Source organism: Carassius carassius, chromosome 7 (assembly GCF_963082965.1).
Source record: "Carassius carassius chromosome 7, fCarCar2.1, whole genome shotgun sequence".
Classification (NCBI taxonomy): Eukaryota; Metazoa; Chordata; class Actinopteri; order Cypriniformes; family Cyprinidae; genus Carassius; species Carassius carassius.
The window spans coordinates 26,668,214-26,691,294 of record NC_081761.1 but is presented as its reverse complement, the minus strand read 5'-3'; the positions used below and the strand labels follow the sequence as shown (position 1 = coordinate 26,691,294).

At 37.0% G+C, this 23,081-nt stretch overlaps 2 protein-coding genes across 2 annotated transcripts in view; both read left to right on the top strand.

Moving 5' to 3' along the window:
- Positions 1–689: 689 nt before the first annotated feature.
- ing2 (inhibitor of growth family, member 2) lies at positions 690–3,045 on the top strand. Its single transcript, XM_059554338.1, has 2 exons — positions 690–1,031; positions 1,755–3,045. The coding sequence occupies exons 1-2, from the start codon at positions 893–895 to the stop codon at positions 2,450–2,452; spliced, it is 837 nt and encodes a 278-aa protein (XP_059410321.1). The 5' UTR covers positions 690–892; the 3' UTR covers positions 2,453–3,045.
- A 2,635-nt stretch (positions 3,046–5,680) lies between these two features.
- The window catches only part of stox2a (storkhead box 2a), a 47,644-nt gene continuing 30,243 nt past the window's right edge, over positions 5,681–23,081 (top strand). Inside the window, exon 1 of the mRNA XM_059554336.1 lies at positions 5,681–6,668. Coding sequence (XP_059410319.1) covers positions 6,347–6,668 — 322 coding nt within the window. The 5' untranslated portion in view covers positions 5,681–6,346. The remainder of the gene's footprint in view (positions 6,669–23,081) is intronic.

The following is a 23,081-nucleotide window of genomic DNA, read 5'->3' as shown; positions in this document are numbered from 1 at the left end:
ATATTCAAGTGAAGCATAAACGTGCTTCTACAGAACGGGGCTCATTCTCAGCTTGCGCATTGTTTTATGTTTGTCGGTCTTAAAATCTCTAAATGTGGGAATGGATAACTTTATTTTTATGAACGCGTAGGTGTCAATTATGCCAACATTAGTCGGACGTTATAACTCCAATAATTACTTTGTGTCCCCCAGGGCCATTAATCAATTAAAAATAATTAAGAAGTAGGCTGTCACCTGCGATATTTAAATCAGCATCATTGATAGGTTACAGTTAGGCCTAGAATAATTGCTATGAAATATAAAACAAAGATACAAAATCTAAAAAGCGGAATTCATTACAGGGACATTTAGTCGTTAAAATGTTTTGCCCTTTTGTTTTTAATTTTTATTATATTTACATTTTTATTATACTGCTGGATTATGTTTAATTGACAGTTGTTAGTTCGCACATTATATTTACATTTACGTGTCTGTCTGAGCTTATGTACTGTCTTGAGTTTCTATGTCAGCTTTTGAGAACTCAAATAAAGCGTTCTTAAAATCTTTCATCTTCACCGAAGCTCGGGTTCCAGATGAAGCCCGGGCGCGCCCAGCTGATCCCGCGATCCGCCCACACCTCAGCAACGCCACCCTCCATTTGCTAAGCCGCCTAAAAATGCAAAACGCGGCATTTTATGGGTTGATCCTACGCATGCGCACATCTGATAGTTTTGTTTGAAGGAGTTCTCGTAGCTAAAAAAGACTGGACTGAATTTGTCCGGAAAGAGTGGCTCTCCACAAATGTTGCCAACTAACATCATATTTTAAAGAAACCTATGAGTGAAAAGCGCCTGTTTTCAAGCCGCGGTTCTTCTCGAAAAGGCGCATAGCTGCTTGATGCATTACTATCATCATGTTAGGGCATTATCCGAACGTGGAAAAATCGCAGCTTGTCAACTACGTGGAGGATTATTTGGAATGTGTCGAGTCGCTGCCTCTGGACATACAGCGGAATGTTTCATTGTTACGAGAGATCGACACCAAGTATCAAGGTAAGCGGAACACTCGTGAAAGGTGCCAGCTCGATACGTTGTATATTTACGTTCATTTACAAAGAGTGCACTTCACCCTGTAGACCGGCTTCGTTTCGATCCCTCACAATAGCACAAAACACATTTTAATGAAACATTTATCAGTGCTTCCAATGCTGTCAACGCCCGCTGTGTTTTAGTTGTGTTTGGTCTTTAGCGTAATCGGCGGTGTTTGTTCCAGCAACACTATCCTACAACCAGCGATCAGCCATTTTGACTAGTGCATACTCTGTACTGTTGTTTGGCTGTGCTCTTTTAACGCATCGATTTAGTTGCCATAGTATCGACGTAATGGTGCTTTCAGTCGGCGTGTGTTTTGTTCGCATGTAGCCGAAACATACACAGCTCGATGTCGACGCCATCGAGTTTAACTTAACCGCCTGAAAACGAGGGTTACCGTGCAAAATGATTTATTCGCGTCTCAGTTCCTTATATTTTTATCATACCTACCGTGGAAGAGCAGTGTGTGTGCTTGAGCAGGTATGTTTTCGTTGCACAGCGGCAGGGGTAGCACTAGAGCAACCCAGGCATGCATTGCGAACAGCAAACGGTGATTGTATTGTGTGTTAAAGAGTGGCTTTGTAAAATGCATTGGGCGTGCACAAGCTGCCTGCTTAATTTTCTAATATTATGATTGATGGGGTTTGTCACCACCTCACTCTCTCTGCTTTCTGTGCCACTCAGAGGTCCTCAAAGAGGTGGATGAAATCTATGAAAAGTACAAAAAGGAGACTGACAGTGGGCAGCGCAAGCGAATGCAGATCCAGTTGCAGCGGGCACTCATCAGCAGTCAGGAGCTCGGAGATGAGAAGATCCATGTGGTCACACAGATGATGGAGGTGGTGGAAAACCGCTCGCGTCAGATCGAGGCCCACTCGCCTTGTTTCTTGGAGCCGGTGGAAGCCGAACGACCGGCGGAGAAGGTGAGACATGACCCTGCCAGTGCCTCCGCAAACATTATGCCCGAGCGCTCTTCAGCGCGGAGACCCAGACGCCAACGCAACAGCGAGAGCCGTGACACTTGTTCAAACGGAGCCCTGGAAGACCTGGGAGAAGAGTCTCCACAGCAACCCCGTGAGAAAAAGTCCAAGTCAGCGAAGAAGAAGAAGCGCTCCAAGGCCAAGCAAGAACGTGAAGCATCGCCGGTGGAGTTCACCATCGACCCCAACGAGCCCACCTACTGCCTCTGTGAACAGGTGTCCTATGGGGAGATGATTGGCTGCGACAATGAGCAGTGTCCTATTGAGTGGTTCCATTTTTCCTGTGTTGGACTGACCTACAAGCCCAAGGGGAAATGGTATTGCCCCAAATGCAGGGGTGACAGTGAAAAGACTATGGAAAAAAGTGCAGACAGGGCTAAGAAGGATAGGCGGTCCAGGTAGTGCCTTACAGAAGATGTGCTAGATTGTTTAAGTGAAAATATGCCTGTGTGAGGTTCGGCGATTTTTGTGTTTAACTTATGTTAAAAGGTTCTCCTCATGCACTTAGCTGAAAAGTTTCCAAACAGTTGCTGTTGTTGCTTTTGCATTAGGATGGAAAACCACCAACAGACGTAATTAATCCTGGAAACAGATGTTTAAGATACTGCCACTAATGTCCATAAGACAATGAAGAGTTCTTTTCTAAGCTTTTTTTTCTCTTACTTGTTGATTTCGGTAAGCCTCAAGAGTTTATATATGCTGGAGGTCACCCTGTCCAGGGTAGTGTGTGTTATTAAAAAAAAAAGAGGAAAGTGATCAAAATGCACAAGGTTTGATGAACATTGTCAACACCTTTTATTTGCATTTCTTGTTCTTTCGTTCCACATTTTAGAAAATATAAATGAAAACACACCTCTGAAATGTCTTCCAGTGAGAGAACAAATTATTTGTTACTGTTTTGGAATGATGTTTTTTTTGTTGTTGTTGTTAAAAATCCTTTTTTTTTTTTTTAAGTTTCATCTATTTAAATAAATCTGTGCTTGTTATGTCTCTAATCGGCTTGTTGTTGTGTCATGTGGATAATATAAAAACGGATATATAGACAGTATTTTCTGCATTTGATAAAAAGAAAGAAACACTACACTCTAAATAATACTGTTAAATGGCACTGAAAGTTGTTCAATGGCTCGTAATCATAGCGGAACCACTTTAAGTGCTAAATAGCACCTATCTTTAAGGGTGCCGTACAGCACTTTTATAAAATGCTGCTATGTAGAACCATACGAATAACTTCATTCTCCTTCTTAGATTTTAGATGTTACTCCACTCTCAAATGTGGTAAATTTAATACGAAGGCAAAAGCTGTTTTGAATCACTTTTTTACCTTCATGCTTTTATGCTAAGTCAAAAAGTCTTGTGTGGGGGCTCTGGAATATTTCCTTAAGGGGGGTCGAAAAGGTTGACAGCCACGTTGTCTTTAAGAAAAACACTGTATTTTAATTTAATTTTAAACCATTCCCAACTAGACTAAGAGAGAATAAGAGAACCTTTAAAGAACTATACAGGGCTCATCGGGTTCTTTATATGGCAGTGGTGGTGCTATATAGCACCTCAAGCACCCCAAAGAACCGCTGAAGAACCGTTTGTGTGTGTGTATACCAGGCAAAAGCTTGGACACCCTTTACTAAACGAGTTTATCCTTTTAAAAATCTTTGGATATAAAGGCTTGTTCTTAAAGTATAAATGCCTTTGTATATGAATGCATTTACAAAACCAAAAGTTTATTATTAATATATTTTAAGTGAATGAAAAGCAGCCGCCAAGTGCAGCAACATGAGCTCCTTCAATATGACATGAAAGTGTCTTAGTAACTCAAGTTGGTAGAATGCCCAGTGAGCAGAGCTGCTGTAATCTAGGCAAAAAGTGACAACTTCAAAAATGCTAAAAGACAAGAGTTTTAATTTAGTTATTTCATTGTTTTGTTTGTAATATACTTGTGAAAATGTGAAATGTGATACAAATAAATAATGAGTAGGTTTGTCCAAGCTTTTGTGTATAAGAGAAAATAGTGTTTTGATTATGCTTGCATAGAGTAGAATTTACAGTAGAATTTAATTATATATATAACACATTTAAGTTTCAAGCTTAACTGTGATATTGTTTGGGACCTGATTCATACATGAAACTATAAAGACTACATAAACGACATAACTTCAGAAGTCAGACATATAAAGACCGATCTGAATTTTAACAGAAGCACACCCCTGTGTTATGAAACTGGCCAGAAAACAGCAAATCAATGACCACATCCAAATCTGTTTTTTTTTTTTTGTTTTTTTTTGATAGTATAAATAAGTCTTTCTTGCCAGCAGATGTCACCATAAAGGCATAAGTGCTTCTCAATTGGTTTGGCTTCAGAACTCAGATTTAACTTTTTTTGAAGTTAAAAAAAGTTTTTAATTACAGCTCATTTGACAAGTCGTGTCATGGAAGAAATCACATTCTGAAAAAAAATAAATAAAAAGAAATCTCTTGAGAGAGCATTTGAAGTGCAGCCTCCATTCATATATTAACACAAAACATTAGGCTTTTAGTTCACCAGCTCATTTAATCATTGCAAATGTAGATCATTAAATCTTAATAAACATTTATTCTGTGTTACACAGTAATCAAGATTACTCTATAACCCAGGATTTGTAAAGTTAACATTCCAAGTGATCCATGAATTGAGCTGCCAGTTAATAAGTGTCTAACCTTACATTGTGAAATGCAATGCACATAACCCATTTCCATTGTCATCAATACCACGGTTACCTGGGTTTGTGGGAGTGTGTGAAGAAATACCTTTTTATCCAAACAATTGCAACCCTGGGTCAGTATTTTCAGAGATTCAGTCCTGTTCTTTCTAGCGATACTCAGATCACTAAACAAGAGGAAACACCCTGGGAAATTTAGGAACCGAAAGCTGACACCAAAGCTTGGGTGCCCTTGCTCTCTGTTTAGAAGTTATTTGATCAAGGCCTTAGAGAAAAGAACCTCACACAAATGCAAACAAGGCCAAATTCTTTTCAGATAACAATTCACAATCCCACACTGCCTACGAACAAAACAGAAAAAATTGTTTTTTTCACTAAACAAGTGTGCATTTCTTTTGATTTCTCTGTATTCTTTGTTTACTGTTAAGATACACATGCTCTAAGCCTACATGAGTGTTGGTCTTGAAGGATAGACATTCAACAATGATATTAAATTTTGATCAATAACTTTAATAGGATGGAAACAAAAGAGTATACAAAAGATTAAAGGCATAACATTTTTGTTTTAGACCCAAAGCATTGTGTGTAATATAAAAAAAAGTATTTTCTCTTTTCAGTTAGCCCATTGTTATTATACATAAATGTAACATTATGCCATATAGCTTGTATCAAGAACTAAAGGCACCGGATACAAGTACTAATAATCCGGTTAAATGAGATAAAAACACCGCATACAGACATAGCATGACCTCTCATCGCCTCTTCACCCTATCATTTTTCCTGTCGTGAAAAGTGTTCAAATGCATTGCGCTAATCTGTGAGCGCCAGCTCTCGTTTTGCTTTCCCCCGGTTCACCTGTTGCGAGGCTCACACTGTACTCGCGATGTTTTGAAGGCCGCCTGTAGGTGGAGTCAGGAAAACATCTGGTGGGACAACAGCGCGACGCCTCCGAGACGAGTTATCGGTAGCGAGTGTGACACCAGAAAACGTGCGGTCCATATGAACCTGTCGCCCTATAGTGCACAAGACCGACAGGGAGGCAACCAAGGAGTGCATCAAATGAAGACATGAATAAGAAGGGATGAAGTCATCTCCTGCGCTTTATGGTCAGAAAACATCACCGGTGAATACAGTGATCGATCAAGCCACTGCTCAAGAGGCCTCCTCGATGCTGGAGGAGTCGGTCTCGCTTATGCGCAGGATGTCGCGGGAGAGGTGTGGAAAGAGGCAGGTTGAGATCTATTAATACGGACAGACTCATTGATCATTCAGCTCAGCCGCTTTGCCCAGCAGTGCAGCGCCTGGTTAACATTGCCCACCTAACCGGTGGCATCGGGCTATGGGCGCACCGTGCAGAACGCGTCGTTGTAAGCGTTTGTTTAATGAATAAATGACATTGGCGTCTCTCTCGCGTATCATGCTGGTGGACCCTTCGCCGTCAGGCGCAGCGCTTCGGCTCCTGGACATAAACTGAAATACGGTGCAATGTGTTCGTTTTGGAAATTCAATAAGGTGCGCAATAAAACACCGTGTGAGTGCCGCGGAGCATCGGACAGGGTCGCAATCCGCGCCGTGGCCTGCGTGTGAAACGCGCCGGAGAATGGAGAAGTTCCTGCAGATAGCGCCCCATTCCCTGGCCATAGTGCTGTCGCGGGTCAGCACCGAGGAGGCGGCCGCGGTCACGGAGAAGCTTCAGCACCATCACACCGGCTACGAGATATTCGCCGACTTCAAAGCGGAGAACATGCAGCACTTCTGGAACAAGAAAGTAACGGACGCCATATCGGAGACCTTCTTCTTGGGCTGGATAGATGAACATGTTCTGCTCATTCAAGGCAAGGAGGATCATTTGGAGGTCCTGAGGGAAGGATGGACGCGGAGAGCCCTCAAACCACCGCGGGGCTTCGAGATCAAGTGCATAGGTAAGCCTGAGCAAATGGCATCACACGGGGACCCTTGCTGGAAGGAAGCAGCCAAGTTGTTTTTCCAGGAATAATGTCCCAGGGAGATATTTTAAAACACTTATGTGTATACAGAGGTTTGAGAGACATTTGCCAACCTTCTTCATATTGAAGATGCCGTTAAGGTGCACTAGCAAATTGGAAATGCTGAAAATTTAGTATAAGGGTCTTATGAGGTGAGGTTTATCTGTTTGAAGAAATTCTCTACACAGTGGGCATTTTAAGAGGAAAGAAAAAAAGCTGAACTTGACATTTAGCAAGCCATACTTTATATGTGACCCTGGACAAAAAAAGAAAACAGGCCCCGGGGTATATTTGTAGCAATAGCCAAAAATGCACTGTATGGGTCAACCTCATAGATTTTTCTTTGGTCAAGTAAAGATCATGTTCCATGAAGATATGTAGTAAATTTCCTACTGTAGACATATAATTTTTGATTAGTACTATGCATTGCTAAGAACTTCATTTGGACAAGGTAAAAGACGATTTTCTCAATATTTAGATTTTTTGGCACCCTCAGATTCCAGATTTTCAAAGAGTTGCATCTCAGCCAAATATTGTCCTATCCTAATAAACCATACATCAATGGGAAGCTTATTTATCATATATCATCTCAGTTTTGAAATGACCCTTATTACTGGTTTTGTGGTCCAGGGTCACATACTGTATTTATATGTTTTGTTTATACTTTGAGGTAAGCATTTTTAATAAGTAAAATTAGTAGTTTATAATTTATTGTGATGTGGCATTCCAAGACCTCCTTGAGTGAACCATTACATTTTTTTTATTTTATTGAACTGTTGTACTTCTGAGAGTTTTGTGTTGCAGTTTATTATTTTTTATATTTCATATTATTTTAGTGGCCAACTATTTGGTCTTCATATTTGATTATTGTGCTACATTTGTGCATGCTGTTATTGGCTACAATTAATGAGGCCACTTTTGAGGAACCCTTGTGATTTCACCATGTGGCGTTCCAACAGATTTTAAAATCTGTGATAGCATGGCATATCAATATTCTTTTATTTAACGACACATACAGTTAGGAATTCTAAAATATGTTAGCTGCATTTGTATGGTAAAATCACCAGATGCCAGCTACCAGTTTGCTAGAACCATGATTGGAAAAAAAACTTTTTCCCTTTTTTAAAATTTGATTACTTTGGGAAAATGAATGTGACAAGAGGAACAGTGAGATTTATTGTAAAACTGCAAGCTCTATGAAGTTGCTTTTGAATTTGAGGTCAAGATTCCAGGATACATTGAATCCAATGCTTTCCTAATATCAAAAACACATTTTATGAGGTCTTTTTTATCGTCAAAACAACACGATCAAGGCCACTCTTGCTATTACTTTCATACCATCCATTCTGATGGGTTCTTTGCTCTAACACTCCCATAAATCTTGGCGTCTTCTTGAAAGAGAAACAGGTTGAATGTTAAAACATTCTACTGGATTATACATCATAGAAAGAAGTTACACAAAGATGTGCTTTATCCCTGTGTAAAGTTCCTATTCTTTGACTGCATCAAAACATTGATTTAATAAATTGTAACTTGTTTTATAATAATCTTTGTAATGTAATAACCTTTAATAACATATTAAAAAGGTCTTAATATCATTTAGTATCAAGAAAGTGAAAATAAAATGTATCAGTTTGTGTGTGAAGCATTTTATGTTCCACCTGTAGGCTAGTTGTTTTGACTCTTTGTACGTGTTCAAGGCTGTGGAAACAAAGGATATTTTCAAGGGTGAGACTGTGAAGAAATGGGCTGTCTTCCACACATAATGCAAACATAAAACAAACCTGTAAATACTGCACTATCAGCTTTCAAAGGGAAATTCTTCTCATTCCACTACCTGGTACTGAATGATTTGTTTTGAATTTGTTTATTGTCGTTTGAAAGGATTATTTTTGCTTATTATTCTTTGTAACAATGTTTTACAGAAAAATAGAAAGGCCATAACAATTTAACATAGTGACCTAAAAATGCAACATTTCTCTTCCTTTCCTCAGCATGTTAAAAGGCTGGTTAATTGACTGAAATTTTACTTTTTTAACGTTATTTAGTGTGTTATTTTGCTGTTTGAGCATTAACAATAATCTGCAAAGTTACGACGCTGAAAGTTCAATGCAAACGGAGATAAAATCCTTTAAAATTCTGGCAGTTTAATGCCTACAAAAACAGCTCTTAGAGTTACTTCCTGGGTTCATTGTCACGAATCCAGATAAACCCCACGCCTGGGAACATGCAACAAAAGGGGCGAGGCCATGTTGTGCTGCTTTAGAGAAGAGGAAGAGAAAACTAGGGGTACACGTAAAAATCTATTCATATGAATCACAATTCTGTCTTCCATTGATTCTAATGGATTAAAAAGTCTCAAAATCAGTGTTCTAAAGCAGCGGTTCTTAATCCTGTTCCTCGCATCACCCTGCGCTCTCTCTCTCTCTCTCTCTCCCTCTCTCTCATTCAGATCATCAGCTCAGCCCCAGCAATGAACTGTTCCATTTATACACTTATTTTCACATAGCTATGAGAAGCATTAAACATGGACCCCCGTGCAGTTGTCGTACTGTATTAAAGCTTTAATCAGGATAAAACCGTATATTAAAAGCTAACAGAAGCAGTAGCATTTACAAATAACACTAGCTGCATTCAGATGGACCCTTCTAATCAGATCGTAATAGGACTAGAAGCACAATCAGAATAAAAATGTCACATGTAAACACAAAAATTTCGATCGGATTGTAAGGGGTGGTTTATCCCTTTTGTAATCCGAGCGAGAGGACATGTAAACACTTGATCAGATTGAAAACTAGTGATGTGCAATTTGTGAACGAATCGTTCTTTTTGAATGAATCTTTTAGGTGAACGTATCGTTCTTGTTCATTGAAATCCTCCCTCCACAGCAGTGCGGTGCTATTAGCAGTGCATGCGCAGTTCGTGAACAGCTATGTGAACTGTTTCATCCTGTCAAAGAGTTACTCAACCTCGAGCCAATAGCCTTCGAGTATGACGTGACGAAGCATGTGATTTGTTGAATGTAGTGAACGAATACGCCCTTCACTGAACGAGTTTCATTTGAGTCTGAATGAGATCTAGAGATATCGTTTGTGAACGAAATGGCTAAACTGGTACACATGTCGTTTGCGAACGGGTTGAATGAACTGACACGTGTCGTTCGTGAATGAAATGACTTAACTGGTAAACATGTCGTTCGTGAACGAGTTGAATGATTAGTACATCTCGTTCGTGAATGAAATGACTTAACTGGTACACATGTCGTTCGTGAACGAGTTGAATGATTTAGTACATCTCGTTCGTGAATGAAATGACTGAACTGGTACACATGTCGTTCGTGAACGAGTTGAATGAACGGATACATGTCGTTCGTGAATGAAATGACTGAACTGGTACACATGTCGTTTGCGAACGGGTTGAATGAACTGACACGTGTCGTTCGTGAATGAAATGACTTAACTGGTAAACATGTCATTCGTGAACGAGTTGAATGATTTAGTACATCTTGTTCGTGAATGAAATGACTGAACTGGTACACATGTCGTTCGCGAACGAGTTGAATGATTTAGTACATCTTGTTCGTGAATGAAATGACTGAACTGGTACACATGTCGTTCGTGAACGAGTTGAATGATTTAGTACATCTTGTTCGTGAATGAAATGACTGAACTGGTACACATGTCGTTCGCGAACGAGTTGAATGATTTAGTACATCTTGTTCGTGAATGAAATGACTTAACTGGTACACATGTCGTTCGTGAACGAGTTGAATGATTTAGTACATCTTGTTCGTGAATGAAATGACTGAACTGGTACACATGTCGTTCGTGAACGAGTTGAATGATTTAGTACATCTTGTTCGTGAATGAAATGACTGAACTGGTACACATGTCGTTCGCGAACGAGTTGAATGATTTAGTACATCTTGTTCGTGAATGAAATGACTTAACTGGTACACATGTCGTTCGTGAACGAGTTGAATGATTTAGTACATCTTGTTCGTGAATGAAATGACTTAACTGGTACACATGTCGTTCGCGAACGAGTTGAATGATTTAGTACATCTCGTTCGTGAATGAAATGACTGAACTGGTACACATGTCGTTCGTAAACGAGTTGAATGATTTAGTACATCTTGTTCGTGAATGAAATGACTGAACTGGTACACATGTCGTTCGTGAACGAGTTGAATGATTTAGTACATCTTGTTCGTGAATGAAATGACTGAACTGGTACACATGTCGTTCGCGAACGAGTTGAATGATTTAGTACATCTCGTTCGTGAATGAAATGACTGAACTGGTACACATGTCGTTCGTGAACGAGTTGAATGATTTAGTACATCTCGTTCGTGAATGAAATGACTGAACTGGTACACATGTCGTTCGTGAACGAGTTGAATGATTTAGTACATCTCATTCGTGAATGAAATGACTGAACTGGTACACATGTCGTTCGTAAATGAGTTGAATGATTTAGTACATCTCGTTCGTGAATGAAATGACTGAACTGGTACACATGTCGTTCGTAAACGAGTTGAATGATTTAGTACATCTCGTTCGTGAATGAAATGACTGAACTGGTACACATGTCGTTCGTAAACGAGTTGAATGATTTAGTACATCTCGTTCGTGAATGAAATGACTGAACTGGTACACATGTCGTTCGTGAACGAGTTGAATGATTTAGTACATCTCGTTCGTGAATGAAATGACTGAACTGGTACACATGTCGTTCGTAAACGAGTTGAATGATTTAGTACATCTCGTTCGTGAATGAAATGACTGAACTGGTACACATGTCGTTCGCGAACGAGTTGAATGAACAGATACATGTCATTTGTGAATGAAATGAACTGGTACCTGCTTATCTTGTTCAAAATGAATGAGAGTAAACCAGGTTAGTTGGCCATTTAGCATGTCAATCTTGCAAAATGCAAAGCGCAGTTATAGGTACTGTGCAGTACCTATAACTGTACTATACAGAACATAATTCCACGTTTAATCCCCGATTTATGAATGTGAATATATAGGTGTAATGAATAAACTTCATATTCATCGGGAAGAAGGAGGCGGGAACCGGCGGACAATCAAATGAAACTTTAATAATCAAAATAAACACAAAACAGCGCAACAGCCCCTCGCGGACGACTGTTGTGCACAAATAAAAAGCAAACACAAAATAAAGTCCAGGCCTGGTCCTCTCTCGTCCGTCTCTGTCATCGTTCCGGTTTTATATCCCTCCATCTCCTCCGTGGGACTAGAGACCGGCGAGTGTCGCAGGTGTCGCTCATCTCCAATCACTCCACCGGCCTCGCTCCTGTTCCCACGTCCCTCGGCCCCGCCCCACTCGTCACAATAGGCTAATATATGAACTGTCTGTCCAAACAGTTAAAATGCTAATTATGCAAGAAAATCTTGTGCTTTGTTCATCTGAACAACTTAAATAGACTTTATATATTGAATGCAATTATGCACCAAATCAGTTTTTGTAACAAGTGAATACGTTCGTTGACTTAAAACATAACACATACAGTACAGACCAAAAGTTTGGACACACCTTCTCATTCAAAGAGTTTTCTTTATTTTCATGACTATGAAAACTGTAGAGTCACACTGAAGGCATCCATGCCTTCATGTGTGTCCATGTAAACACACCTATTGTATCTAAAACTATGAGACAACAAAAATAAAAAGATAAATAAATAAAATACCATTAAGAGTCATGCTTGCACAGGTTCTGCACAATCCTCTTCAGTAATATTCTCTGGGTCTCAGCTGGGCTCAAATTGATAAGCAATATAGACGACACCATTGTTTACAATACAACCAGAGCACACTGAGATGAGGGGCGGGACATTTAGACACGCACTAGAGGCAGTTTAGCCAATCACAACACACTTAGCCAGCAAACAAATCTGAGCCCATTGTGTATTTCTGAGGGAGGGGCTTCATAAAAGCAGGAAATGATCAGCCTGTTTATAGGAGAAGGGACAGAGCAGTGTGGAATGAAGGTAAATTATGTGAAAAATTATGTGTTTTTTAAAAAAAAGAAGCATTAACCCATGTTAGACTTCACCCCATAAACACAATCAAGCCTAGAAAAAAAACAGTCAACCACCCCTTTAAAGAAATTGTTATAAGAATATTTGTAATGGTCATTTAATCATTATAGAACCTAAACAAATCTCCTTGCTCATGTTGGATGGCCATACCTATTTTTACTGGACAAGTCCTGGCTGGGATTTCAAAATTGCCTGAAATGTCCAGGTTTAGGCTTTGTTTTTATGTTGATATTCTCTTTACAGTCCTCATACATTATGTGTGTTCGCATTGCTTTTAGGCAATCCTGACCTGAATTTTAGCCAATTTAGAAATCCTGACCAGGACATGTCTGGGAAAATGATGATATATGGTCACTCTATGCTTGTGTATCATGTCACATAAACATTTATGTTCCTATTTTTCATGTACCCATATTATATAAACTAGAATGCAAGATTAAAATTTGATTTTAGAATCTGTTTGTCTTTGCTCAATTATGGTTCTGGACCATTAAGTTCTTAGATTAAGCATTATTTTATTTTTTATTGACTTTATATAAAAATTTCCCATTTTTACAACTCCTTTATAACTTATGTTAAAAATTATTACTTGCTGACACTATACATTCAGCATCTCAAGAAACCAAATGTTGGCAGGGTTATAGATATTCTGTCCTTAAGTTTTTTCTTCCTTCTATGCGGTAAAACAGGACAAACAAAAGTGAAGACTCAAAAGTTTAAAATGTGTTTCTTTAGATGCATAACCCAGACTTTTCACCCCTGCCAACAGACATTGCCATCTAGACAGTTAAAAAAGTTTCCGTTAGTGCTAAAAATGTCTTGAGATAGCACAGGCCGCTAAGGTGTGTGAGTATCATAAGCATGACAAACAAGTAGTGTCAAGCAGAGTTCATACCTGTTTGTGTGAGTGGTGGGGATGTTGTTTGTGTTCATTGATTTATCTGCTAAGGGTGACATTAACTCACCTTAAGTGAGGAACCTTTTCTCAAACCTTTGAAGACTGTCTGGTAAAACTTAATTGCAGGAATGGAGTTTGACTCAAGCTTATATCAAAGCTTTTGAAGTAAACAGCCTGGGTATTTTTGCACTCATAATTGAAACATATTTAGATGTATTTTATGCAGTCAAAATAGTAAAATATAAGAAATGAAGGAAATGTTAATGAGAGTAGCAGCTATGTCATAATACTGCTTTTTAATGGATTTAAAAAAAAGATTTTAAAATATATATTTTTTATTATTATTATTATTATTTTTTTTTTACATGTAGCAAACATAACTATTTTAACTTGGAGAACTTAGATTTGGAGAGATTTCTACAAAGTGTGTAAAACATAACCAGCATTTTTTTTCTTCTAAATTATTAGAAATTGGAGATGTGTAACTCAAACCCCGTATTTTCCTCAGGATGAAACGGGCTGAAGATTTATACTCTGGGTAGATTGGGATGGCTACCTCTCATGTCTTTGTATTACTTGGAGGTAGCCCAGAGACCGTGAAGTTTTAGATTTCACAAAACACGAACCACTTAGAGCCTTTTTGGTAACCACACTCTTAAGGAGATTCCTCAAGGCGTCTGCAGAATAGAACTCATTTTGCTGAAAAGTAAGAATCCCTCTTTAAACATGTTCCACATTCAACATCTGCCAGGACTGTGTTAATGGAATGTGGATGGCTGTCCATAGATCAGCTTGTCACAGGCCGGAAATGTACAAGGACTGTGATGGGATAACGTCCCTGGAGGTTGTGTGTATGCATGGATTGTGGTGGCAGGTCTGCTTTGGAACAGATGGGAAGGAAGGCTGGGGGACAGGAAGCCCTAGAAGCCTTGTCTTCAATAGGAGGAAAGGGAGGAGTGCAGAAGAGAATGAAGGGGGAAATCCTATGGATCAGCAAATCAGCATCATGTAGGGATGTGTGGACAGCCAGGCTCATAGTCAACTTTCTTTTTCAGACTAAATATTTTCGACAGTTGGACCACGAATGTGTCATGATTTTGTGGCTATATGTCGTACCTGTTTCATTTATCATAAGAAATCAACTCCTTATTACAATGACAATATTCTGTAATATTTTAGAACTTAAAATTAAGGTGCAAAATGTTTGTTTTAAAACCAAATACACAATGAAGTTATACAGGTTCATGCGATCTCATGTGTATTTGTATGTGTATTGAGCAAAATGTATGTAAAATGAACATTTGCATAGGAAAAACATACAATACTGAACAACCACAGACAAATTATTACAAATCCTAAATTATCTTTTCATTTGCATTATTAAGTTTGCTTGCTTACTTATTCTGAATTGATAACTTTTGATTTTTCTTTTGAGTTTTTTGTTACTTTTGGTGCCAGCTCACTTCAGAGGATTTCATCATCTTAAACAATGCTAAATAATTAAGTTACACTTTATTTTAAGGTGTTCTTGTAAGTACTGAGTAATATTAATTAAATACATAAACTTACTAGATGGTTAGTGTTAGGGTTACTTGGATGTAATTATGCATAATTAAGTGCTATTATAATATTAAGTACATGTAATGTGTAGCAAAGGCTCCTTAAAATAAAGTGTTACCAATATTTCTGTAATCTGTAATTACAAATCATTTAACAATATTCATTTACTTCCTCAGTAGCAAAAGTAAACATCAATTTCCACACTTTTTACAAATTCTGAATTTGCCTCAAGAAAGGTTTCATGTCAGTGATGTCAAATGCTCATTGGCATTGAATATGATATGTGTCTCATGGAGTGGATAAGGATAAGATTTTCAGATATTTACAACGTTAACAAAATTGACTGTCTACCATTTGCAAACAAATATATATTTAAATATATTTAAATATATTTGTATCTACTGTTTCTAAAAAAAATTATTGTACATATTTCTGTCTTTTTCATTGTTTATGTTGATTAAAAGTGGTTACATGTTTGTGGATAGAGTTAAGGGATATTAAATATATCTATGAAAGTATAAAAATTATATTAATGATATAAAGGTCTCAACTGTTGTACATAAATAAAAGTTACTGCTTACATTTTAGATGCTGTCAGTGCATCCATATTGTAATTTTCAGCAACTATCTAAACAAAAAAATATGTTTATGTACCTGTAAAATGTAAAGAAATGTATTGGTTTTATTCCAGTCATAATATTATTTTTGAGCATACTGTATTACTCAATTATTTAAAATTGTTGAATCAAACACATGAATTAATACAATCAAAACTAAATGTCATTGTTTAAATCAGGTTAAAATACCTCTTTAAGGGTAACAATTGCAGTGTAAGTAAGATAGACAGCAGACACAGTTAAATGTTCCTGCTGTGTGTAGCACCTACAGCTCTGCACAGTCTCCAGATGGACTTCATGTTTATTTTTAACAAGGACTGTGAGTATTTAACTGCAGTTTTAACCATTTATTCTGTGATTTTTGAAAACTCTATACAGTTGGTGATTTTTAAAGAATCTAAGTTTGATGAAAAATGTCTTAAATAAGTGCTGTATAATTAAATTGTATCTTTATGACCTTCTCTGTGCCTACACTTGCTCCTTGTTCTCTAGTTCGCTTTAGGGGTTGAAGTTTGTTAGATGTGTCATCAGGTGTGTTGATAACACCTGATCATCCACAGAGAGTAAATCATTTTGTGCATGTCTGTGTGAGAGGTCAGCAGTAAGTCATGTTGAGTTGTGCTCTCTCTGTTTTACTGCATATTTGGCTGATGTGGTGTTTGGGACGCTGATGCCTGTGCCGGTTCATTTTCAACACCTCATTGTAAATCTACCGCTCCTGCAGGGCTTTAAACTAAACACCCACAAAACCTAATGCAAGTGCAGATGTGCTGATGCTCATTATTGACTATTAGTGTCACTTCTAAACTAAATTTTAAATTAAAGGTGCACCCAGTAATCTTTTGTTGATGTTGTGCTGTCCATTGTCTTGGACTTTCATTGACCGTAGTGCAGTTGCTGCATCTTCACACAAAAGCAAAAGCCATGATTATTTCATCCCGTGGGTAAAAGTGTCTGGAAACAGAAGGTTACCACAATAAAATGGATTGTATTCAGCACTCAGCATGTCGACCTCCATGAGAAAACTGCTCCATGTAAAATAAAATAGCTTTATTAAGCTACTGTAATGACGCATTCAGTGTTTAAAAATGTACTTTTAACTTTTTTTATTTGTGGGAAAACTGAGTCCATGTTAGTTGCATATGAAATATGAACAGAAATGTGGTCACCTTTTTTTTTTTTGGTAGAAATTCTATTTTTTTACAGTGACAGTGAATTTATTAACAGTAATTTATTGTTATGAACACAAAAATATTTATGTAACATTTAATTTGACAAATAACCCCATTGGAATGTAAATATCCACAATTATCCATAAATAATATATTACTTGCGATTACCGTACCTTCATTTATCTGTCTTTAATTTAATTTGGGCATAAATCTCACATCTTGTTAGAAACTTTTTCTGTGGTTTTATAATTATATATATAATTTTATTTAATTCAAGTTATACAGGTCAAACTGTAAATTACATAAGAGTGAAAAAAATAATAATTTTCATTCATCCAACTGTTGACAATTTGACGTTCGACATTTAACAGCATGAATTTGTGCTGAGAAACATATGTGGTACTTAAATAGCCATATCTGAGCTTCCACATTGGGCAAATATACTTTGATTAATTTTCCGGTCGAAAGCCCAGCTGTGGCTTTGATCTTTGGCCTGTAAGGAGATCTGTGAGTGATCTCTGTGATCAGTTGCGGAGCAGCCCTCTCATTTAGCCTGGAGCCTAACCTGCACTCTTCACCTTCACTCATCTGTCACCTTGGTAGAGTCTTGCTGAGAGTTGTCTCACTCACTGCCATCTTGTACACTCTCATCAGGCCTCGCAAGAGACTATGAAAATGCTGAGAGGTTTCTGCACAAATCTCTGTCATTTAATTTGTTTGATCTGTCTGGCTTTAGGTGAACAGTCAGAACATAATAAATGTTCTAGTGCTTTGATAGTTTTTTTTAGCCCATTCATGATTTAAATGCTACATTCTTGCCTTTTTTAAATGAATATGGGTTCACAAGTAAAAGCATTTTACAGCTGTGCCATTGTCAAACCTGCTGTACTCTTAAATGAAAGACAGGCTGTGGAGATCCTGCAACCTGGCATGTTCCCACTTGAAATGTTATTCTGACATTTATAGAGTGCTTTGAAAGGGGAAAATCACTGTGATAAAGACAATAGTCAGCATCTCTTCTGTCTGGTTGTTCCTCTGATTATTGGCTTTAATGGAGCGGTGTACAAAAATATATATTTATATACTGAATCATATTATTGCATATTATTGTCGTTTCTGACACTTTTTTAGCAAACTTGATCACAATGTTAGTGTATATATTTGGCTATAGGTTCTCTATAAAATTGTCAATGACACAGTCTTTTGTCACTTCTGTTCTTAAAATACTTGATTTTGTCTTAAAATCATAATGAAGATAAAAGAATGAAACTTCTGAAAAGATAAGCACACCACATGTACTTATTTTTACACCACATGGCATTTTTATTTACAGTAATTGAAAAGCTTTACTTGAAAGTTGTTTGTTTGAAACTTTTCTTTAAGTTTTTCAAAACCACGTAGAACCGACATGACCAACAAAGAGTACATTTTTAAGAACTTGTTGTGTGCGAACATTGAAATACGATTTTTTACCATTGGTGTTGGCTGTGTGAGTGTTTAATTAACTCTCTTTTCTTTACTGCCTGTGAAAATATAGATTATAGATTATTTGTGACGTGGTCAATGTGCTTTTCTCCTGATGCTTTATTTTCCCACTGCACTGTCCTGAGGAACTTTCTAATAACTGATTTTATCAATGGACTTTTATTTTGTTAACATTATTAGCTTCCTTTCAGCCCAGGAGAATGATGTGTAAAGATCTGCTTACATCTGAATGTTAAATATTTGTAATACACTGGAAGAGTTTCTCTTGTTTAGCACTAGACTGTGGTGTAGGTTTCTGTGTTGAATCTGAAGGGCTTTGTTTTTCCTTTACATTTAGTATCATCTCTTAGTAGGGCTTGGTGAATCTAATCAGAAAACAAAGCATTGATTGAAAAACCCCTAATTCTCCTTCGGTTGTATTTCTTTTTCACCCTGTTGAAGGTTTTGGAGCTTGAAAAAAAGCTCCGTTACAACTTTACCCTTTTTTAAAAATTTATTATTATTATTATTTTTTTTCTTTACAGTTAATGCATTATTTTTTGTTCACTATTTAACAATTTATAATCAAGGCTTGTGCTTTCTTTGGCTATTAAAATGGTGGGATGACATTTGTGCAATGTTTCTTTTCAGGCCTTTTTAAAACTCTACAATTGAGGTCGCTCTCTGTTAAGAGAATTTCAACTTAGATGGACTTTACACTAGTGTTGTTAACTTTTTTACTCAATTTTTATTTTAATTAATGTATATTACTTTTTTCTTATAATTTTTGAACAAGCATTAATTTACACGAGAAGACTTTCAAAGTGTAACCTGTTCTCGTACTACTGGGCCTGTTGTCATTTATCTAAAGTTGTGTGACCTTAACCGTCCTGTTGTGTTGAAATCTAGAAACTGCTTTTTTTTACTTGCATGCAATTTGCAAAAATTTTAAAAAAAATAAAAAATAAAAAAAAATAACAAAGAAAATTATTTAAAAATAGAAAACTTATTTTTTAGCTTGTCAGAGTCTAAAAATATAAAAATGTAGAAATTCTACACTCCTATTATGTTAAAATAGTTGCATCTCATCTGTTATGGGTCAATGTGACTGCATATTTTTGTTCAAGATTAGTAGCGCAGTAGTAATTAAAAACATGATATTTTTTCTACTTGAATATTTGCACATTGAGAAATATTATGTATCATTATATGTATTTGGTGTAGTACTTTTTTCTGTCTGGGTCTCAAAATATTGTGAGGGTAAAGTGGGTTTCTTAGACTTTTTTTCACTGCTGCAACAGACATAGAGACTTCAAAATATTGTTAGACCAGGCAGACAAAGGGGTAAAAAAAAATATTATTAAAGGTAATAATAATAGGTACATAGCACTTTCACCCTTATTTATCGAACCTTATAACCAGGGTTCTGTTTAGCACTGAAAAGGATTTTGATATTGTTAGAAGCTGAAGAAACCTTTTCTGGTACTGTTTAGAACTTTTTTGTGTAGAAACTGAGATCCAAAAACCTAATTTCATGTTTTATGTGAATTTATCTGGACTTTAGCTCCATTGTTCATATTAGGCTTATTTATTGACTAACAACAATAAAGCAGAACTTTTCAAAGAAAATTTGCTCTATTTGATGTATTGCTGCCATCTTGAGGCATGGAATATAATTTTAATCTGCTCCATCCTTCTGGTGTTTTAAAGTAAATCAGGAAGTGTAGTCTTGTGAGTGGCATAATGTACATATTTAAATATATTATTATTTAATTAAAGGTAAAGTAAAGTAAATTGTTAAAATTAACATTTTAATTAATTATTAACAATTGCTTTCTTGGTTTTGCAATGCAACCATTGTAACTATTATATACACTGTACAAAATTATAAATGCAACACTTTTGTTTTTTTACCCTTTTTCATGAGCTGAACTCAAAGATCTAAGACTTTTTCTCTGTACACAAAAGGCCTATTTCTCTCAAATATTGTTCACAAATCTGTCTAAATCTGTGTTAGTGAGCACTTCTCCTTTGCCGAGATAATTCATCCACCTCACAGGTGTGGCATATCAAGATGCTGAGACAGTCTAGATGCCACTTTAAAATTGGCAGTTTTACTGTACTGGGGGGTCAGAAAACCAGTGAGTATCTGGTGTGACCACCATTTGCCTCACGCAGTGAAACACATCTCCTTCGCATATTTGATCAGGTTGTTGATTGTGGCCTGTGGAATGTTGGTCCACTTCTCTTCAATGGCTGTGCGAAACTTGCTGGAATTTGGCAGGAACAGAAACATGCTAACGTACAGTGGAGAGTGATGGGGTGCTGCGCCAGATGACCTGGCCTCTACAGTCACCGGACCTGAACCCAATCGAGATGGTTTAGGGGTGAGCTGGACCGCAGACAGAAGGCAAAAGGGCCAACAAGTGCTAAGCATCTCTCGGGGAACTCCTTCAAGACTGTTGGAAGACCATTTCAGGTGACTACCTCTTGAAGCTCATCAAGAGAATGCCAAGAGTGTGCAAAGCAGTAATCAAAGCAAAAGGTGGCTACTTTGAAGAACCTAGAATATGACATATTTTCAGTTGTTTCACACTTTTTTGTTATGTATATAATTCCACATGTGTTAATTCATAGCTTTGATGCCTTCAGTGTGACTCTACAATTTTCATAGTCATGAAAATAAAGAAAACTCTTTGAATGAGAAGGTGTGTCCAAACTTTTGGTCTGTACTGTATACAGTATGCCGATCCAGAGCATCCCAAAGGAGATGTGTTGCACTGCGTGAGGCAAATGGTGGTCACACCAGATACTGACTGGTTTTCAGACCCCCCCGGACCTGCACATTGTAGAGTCTCCTTTTATTGTGGCCAGCCTAAGGCACACCTGTGCAATAATCATGCTGTCTCAGCATCTTGATATGCCACACCGGTGAGGTGGATGGCAAAAGAGAAGTGCTCACTAACACAGATTTAGACAGATTTGTGAACAATATTTGAGAGAAATAGGCCTTTTGTGTACAGAGAAAAAGTTTTAGATCTTTTGAGTCCAGCTCATGAAAAATGGGGGCAAAAACAAAAGTGTTGCGTTTATAATTTTGTTCAGTGTATAAATATATGAAGATAGCTTTGATTTATTTCAAAGCTAGCTTGTATGAATAAAATCTAATAGATAGATAGATAAATAATATGTAATAATAATTATAATATGTAATAATATTCATAATATAAATGCCTCTTAAAAAGCGTAGTAATCCTCCATAGCCCCTCTCCACATTTTCAGTGGCAACCATTCAATCTCAACCAATCTCAACCATTCACCTTTTAGAGATGTCCTACTGCAGAGCCTGTGAGCTCATCAAGCAATGTCGCCATGGTAACGGCTGCTGTTGCGGCTCAGAAATAAGATGGCTGGTGTTTTTCCCCATTCCTTTTTTGTATGAATGAACCAGAGCAGCTTCGCCTTTCCCCCTCCCATATAGCTTCACTCTTTTTTCTTCATCCTCTCTCTAATCCAATCTCCCATCCTCCAATCCGCAGCCAAGCAGATAGTTAGTGATTTCAGCTGATGAGCAGGCAGACAGCGATAGGACGGTGTGAGGAAGAGGTTGTAGCACAAGGCCTCTCTCCTCAAATGTACTTGAGCTGAACCTGCGGCTGGCCACAGTATTTAGATTTATTCTCACAGTTTCTGATGCACTTGTGGATTATTTTGTACATTTGTTTTATTGAGAAATTGTTGTATTGAGAAAATTATTTTTTACATTGCATTGACACTAATACTAAATATTGAAAAGTATATATAAATTGTATGTCAAATCAGATTGTACTAAAATATGAAATTATTATATGAGTTTAATCATGTATGATGGAACTGGTGATCATTATATGATTATTCAATAAAAATATTTAATGAGATACATACCTCAGCATTCAAAAATTTGGGTTTAATAATAATAATAATAAAAAAATCTACCAGGAAATGAATACTTGTATCCAGCAAGATCAAAAAATGTAAAATAATGCTGTTCTTTTGAACTTTCTTTTTTATCAGATCCTGTTTTTATTACAGCATCCATAGAAATATTAAGCAGCATAACTGTTTTTTACATTGACTGTAAAAAGAAATGTTTCTTAAGCAGCAAATCAGCATTTTAAAGTGATTTCTGAAGCATCATGTGTTATCACAGGAATAAATTACATTTAAAAAATTGAAAGCAGTTACATTATTACTGTTTTTTTTTTTAATAAAACCAATGGAGCCATGGTGCAAATTAGAGACATCAACATAGAAAAATCTTACTTAAGGGTAGTGTATGTAAACAAAATACATAAGCAATCTGACCAGAAATACTTGTAATGTTTGTCATTTGTTGTTAACTACCGTAATTGTCTTGTTGTGACTTGTTCAGTAGCACTATTGTACCACTAGAGGGTATGTTAAGATTATTATTATTACAGAATAAACAAAAGTGATCATCTGTCATTAGAAACATTAGCCATTATTACTTACTGAAATATGTGTGTCTGTATACTGTTCATAGGTTTTTCTTTGTGGCAGTTATTATATGCACGT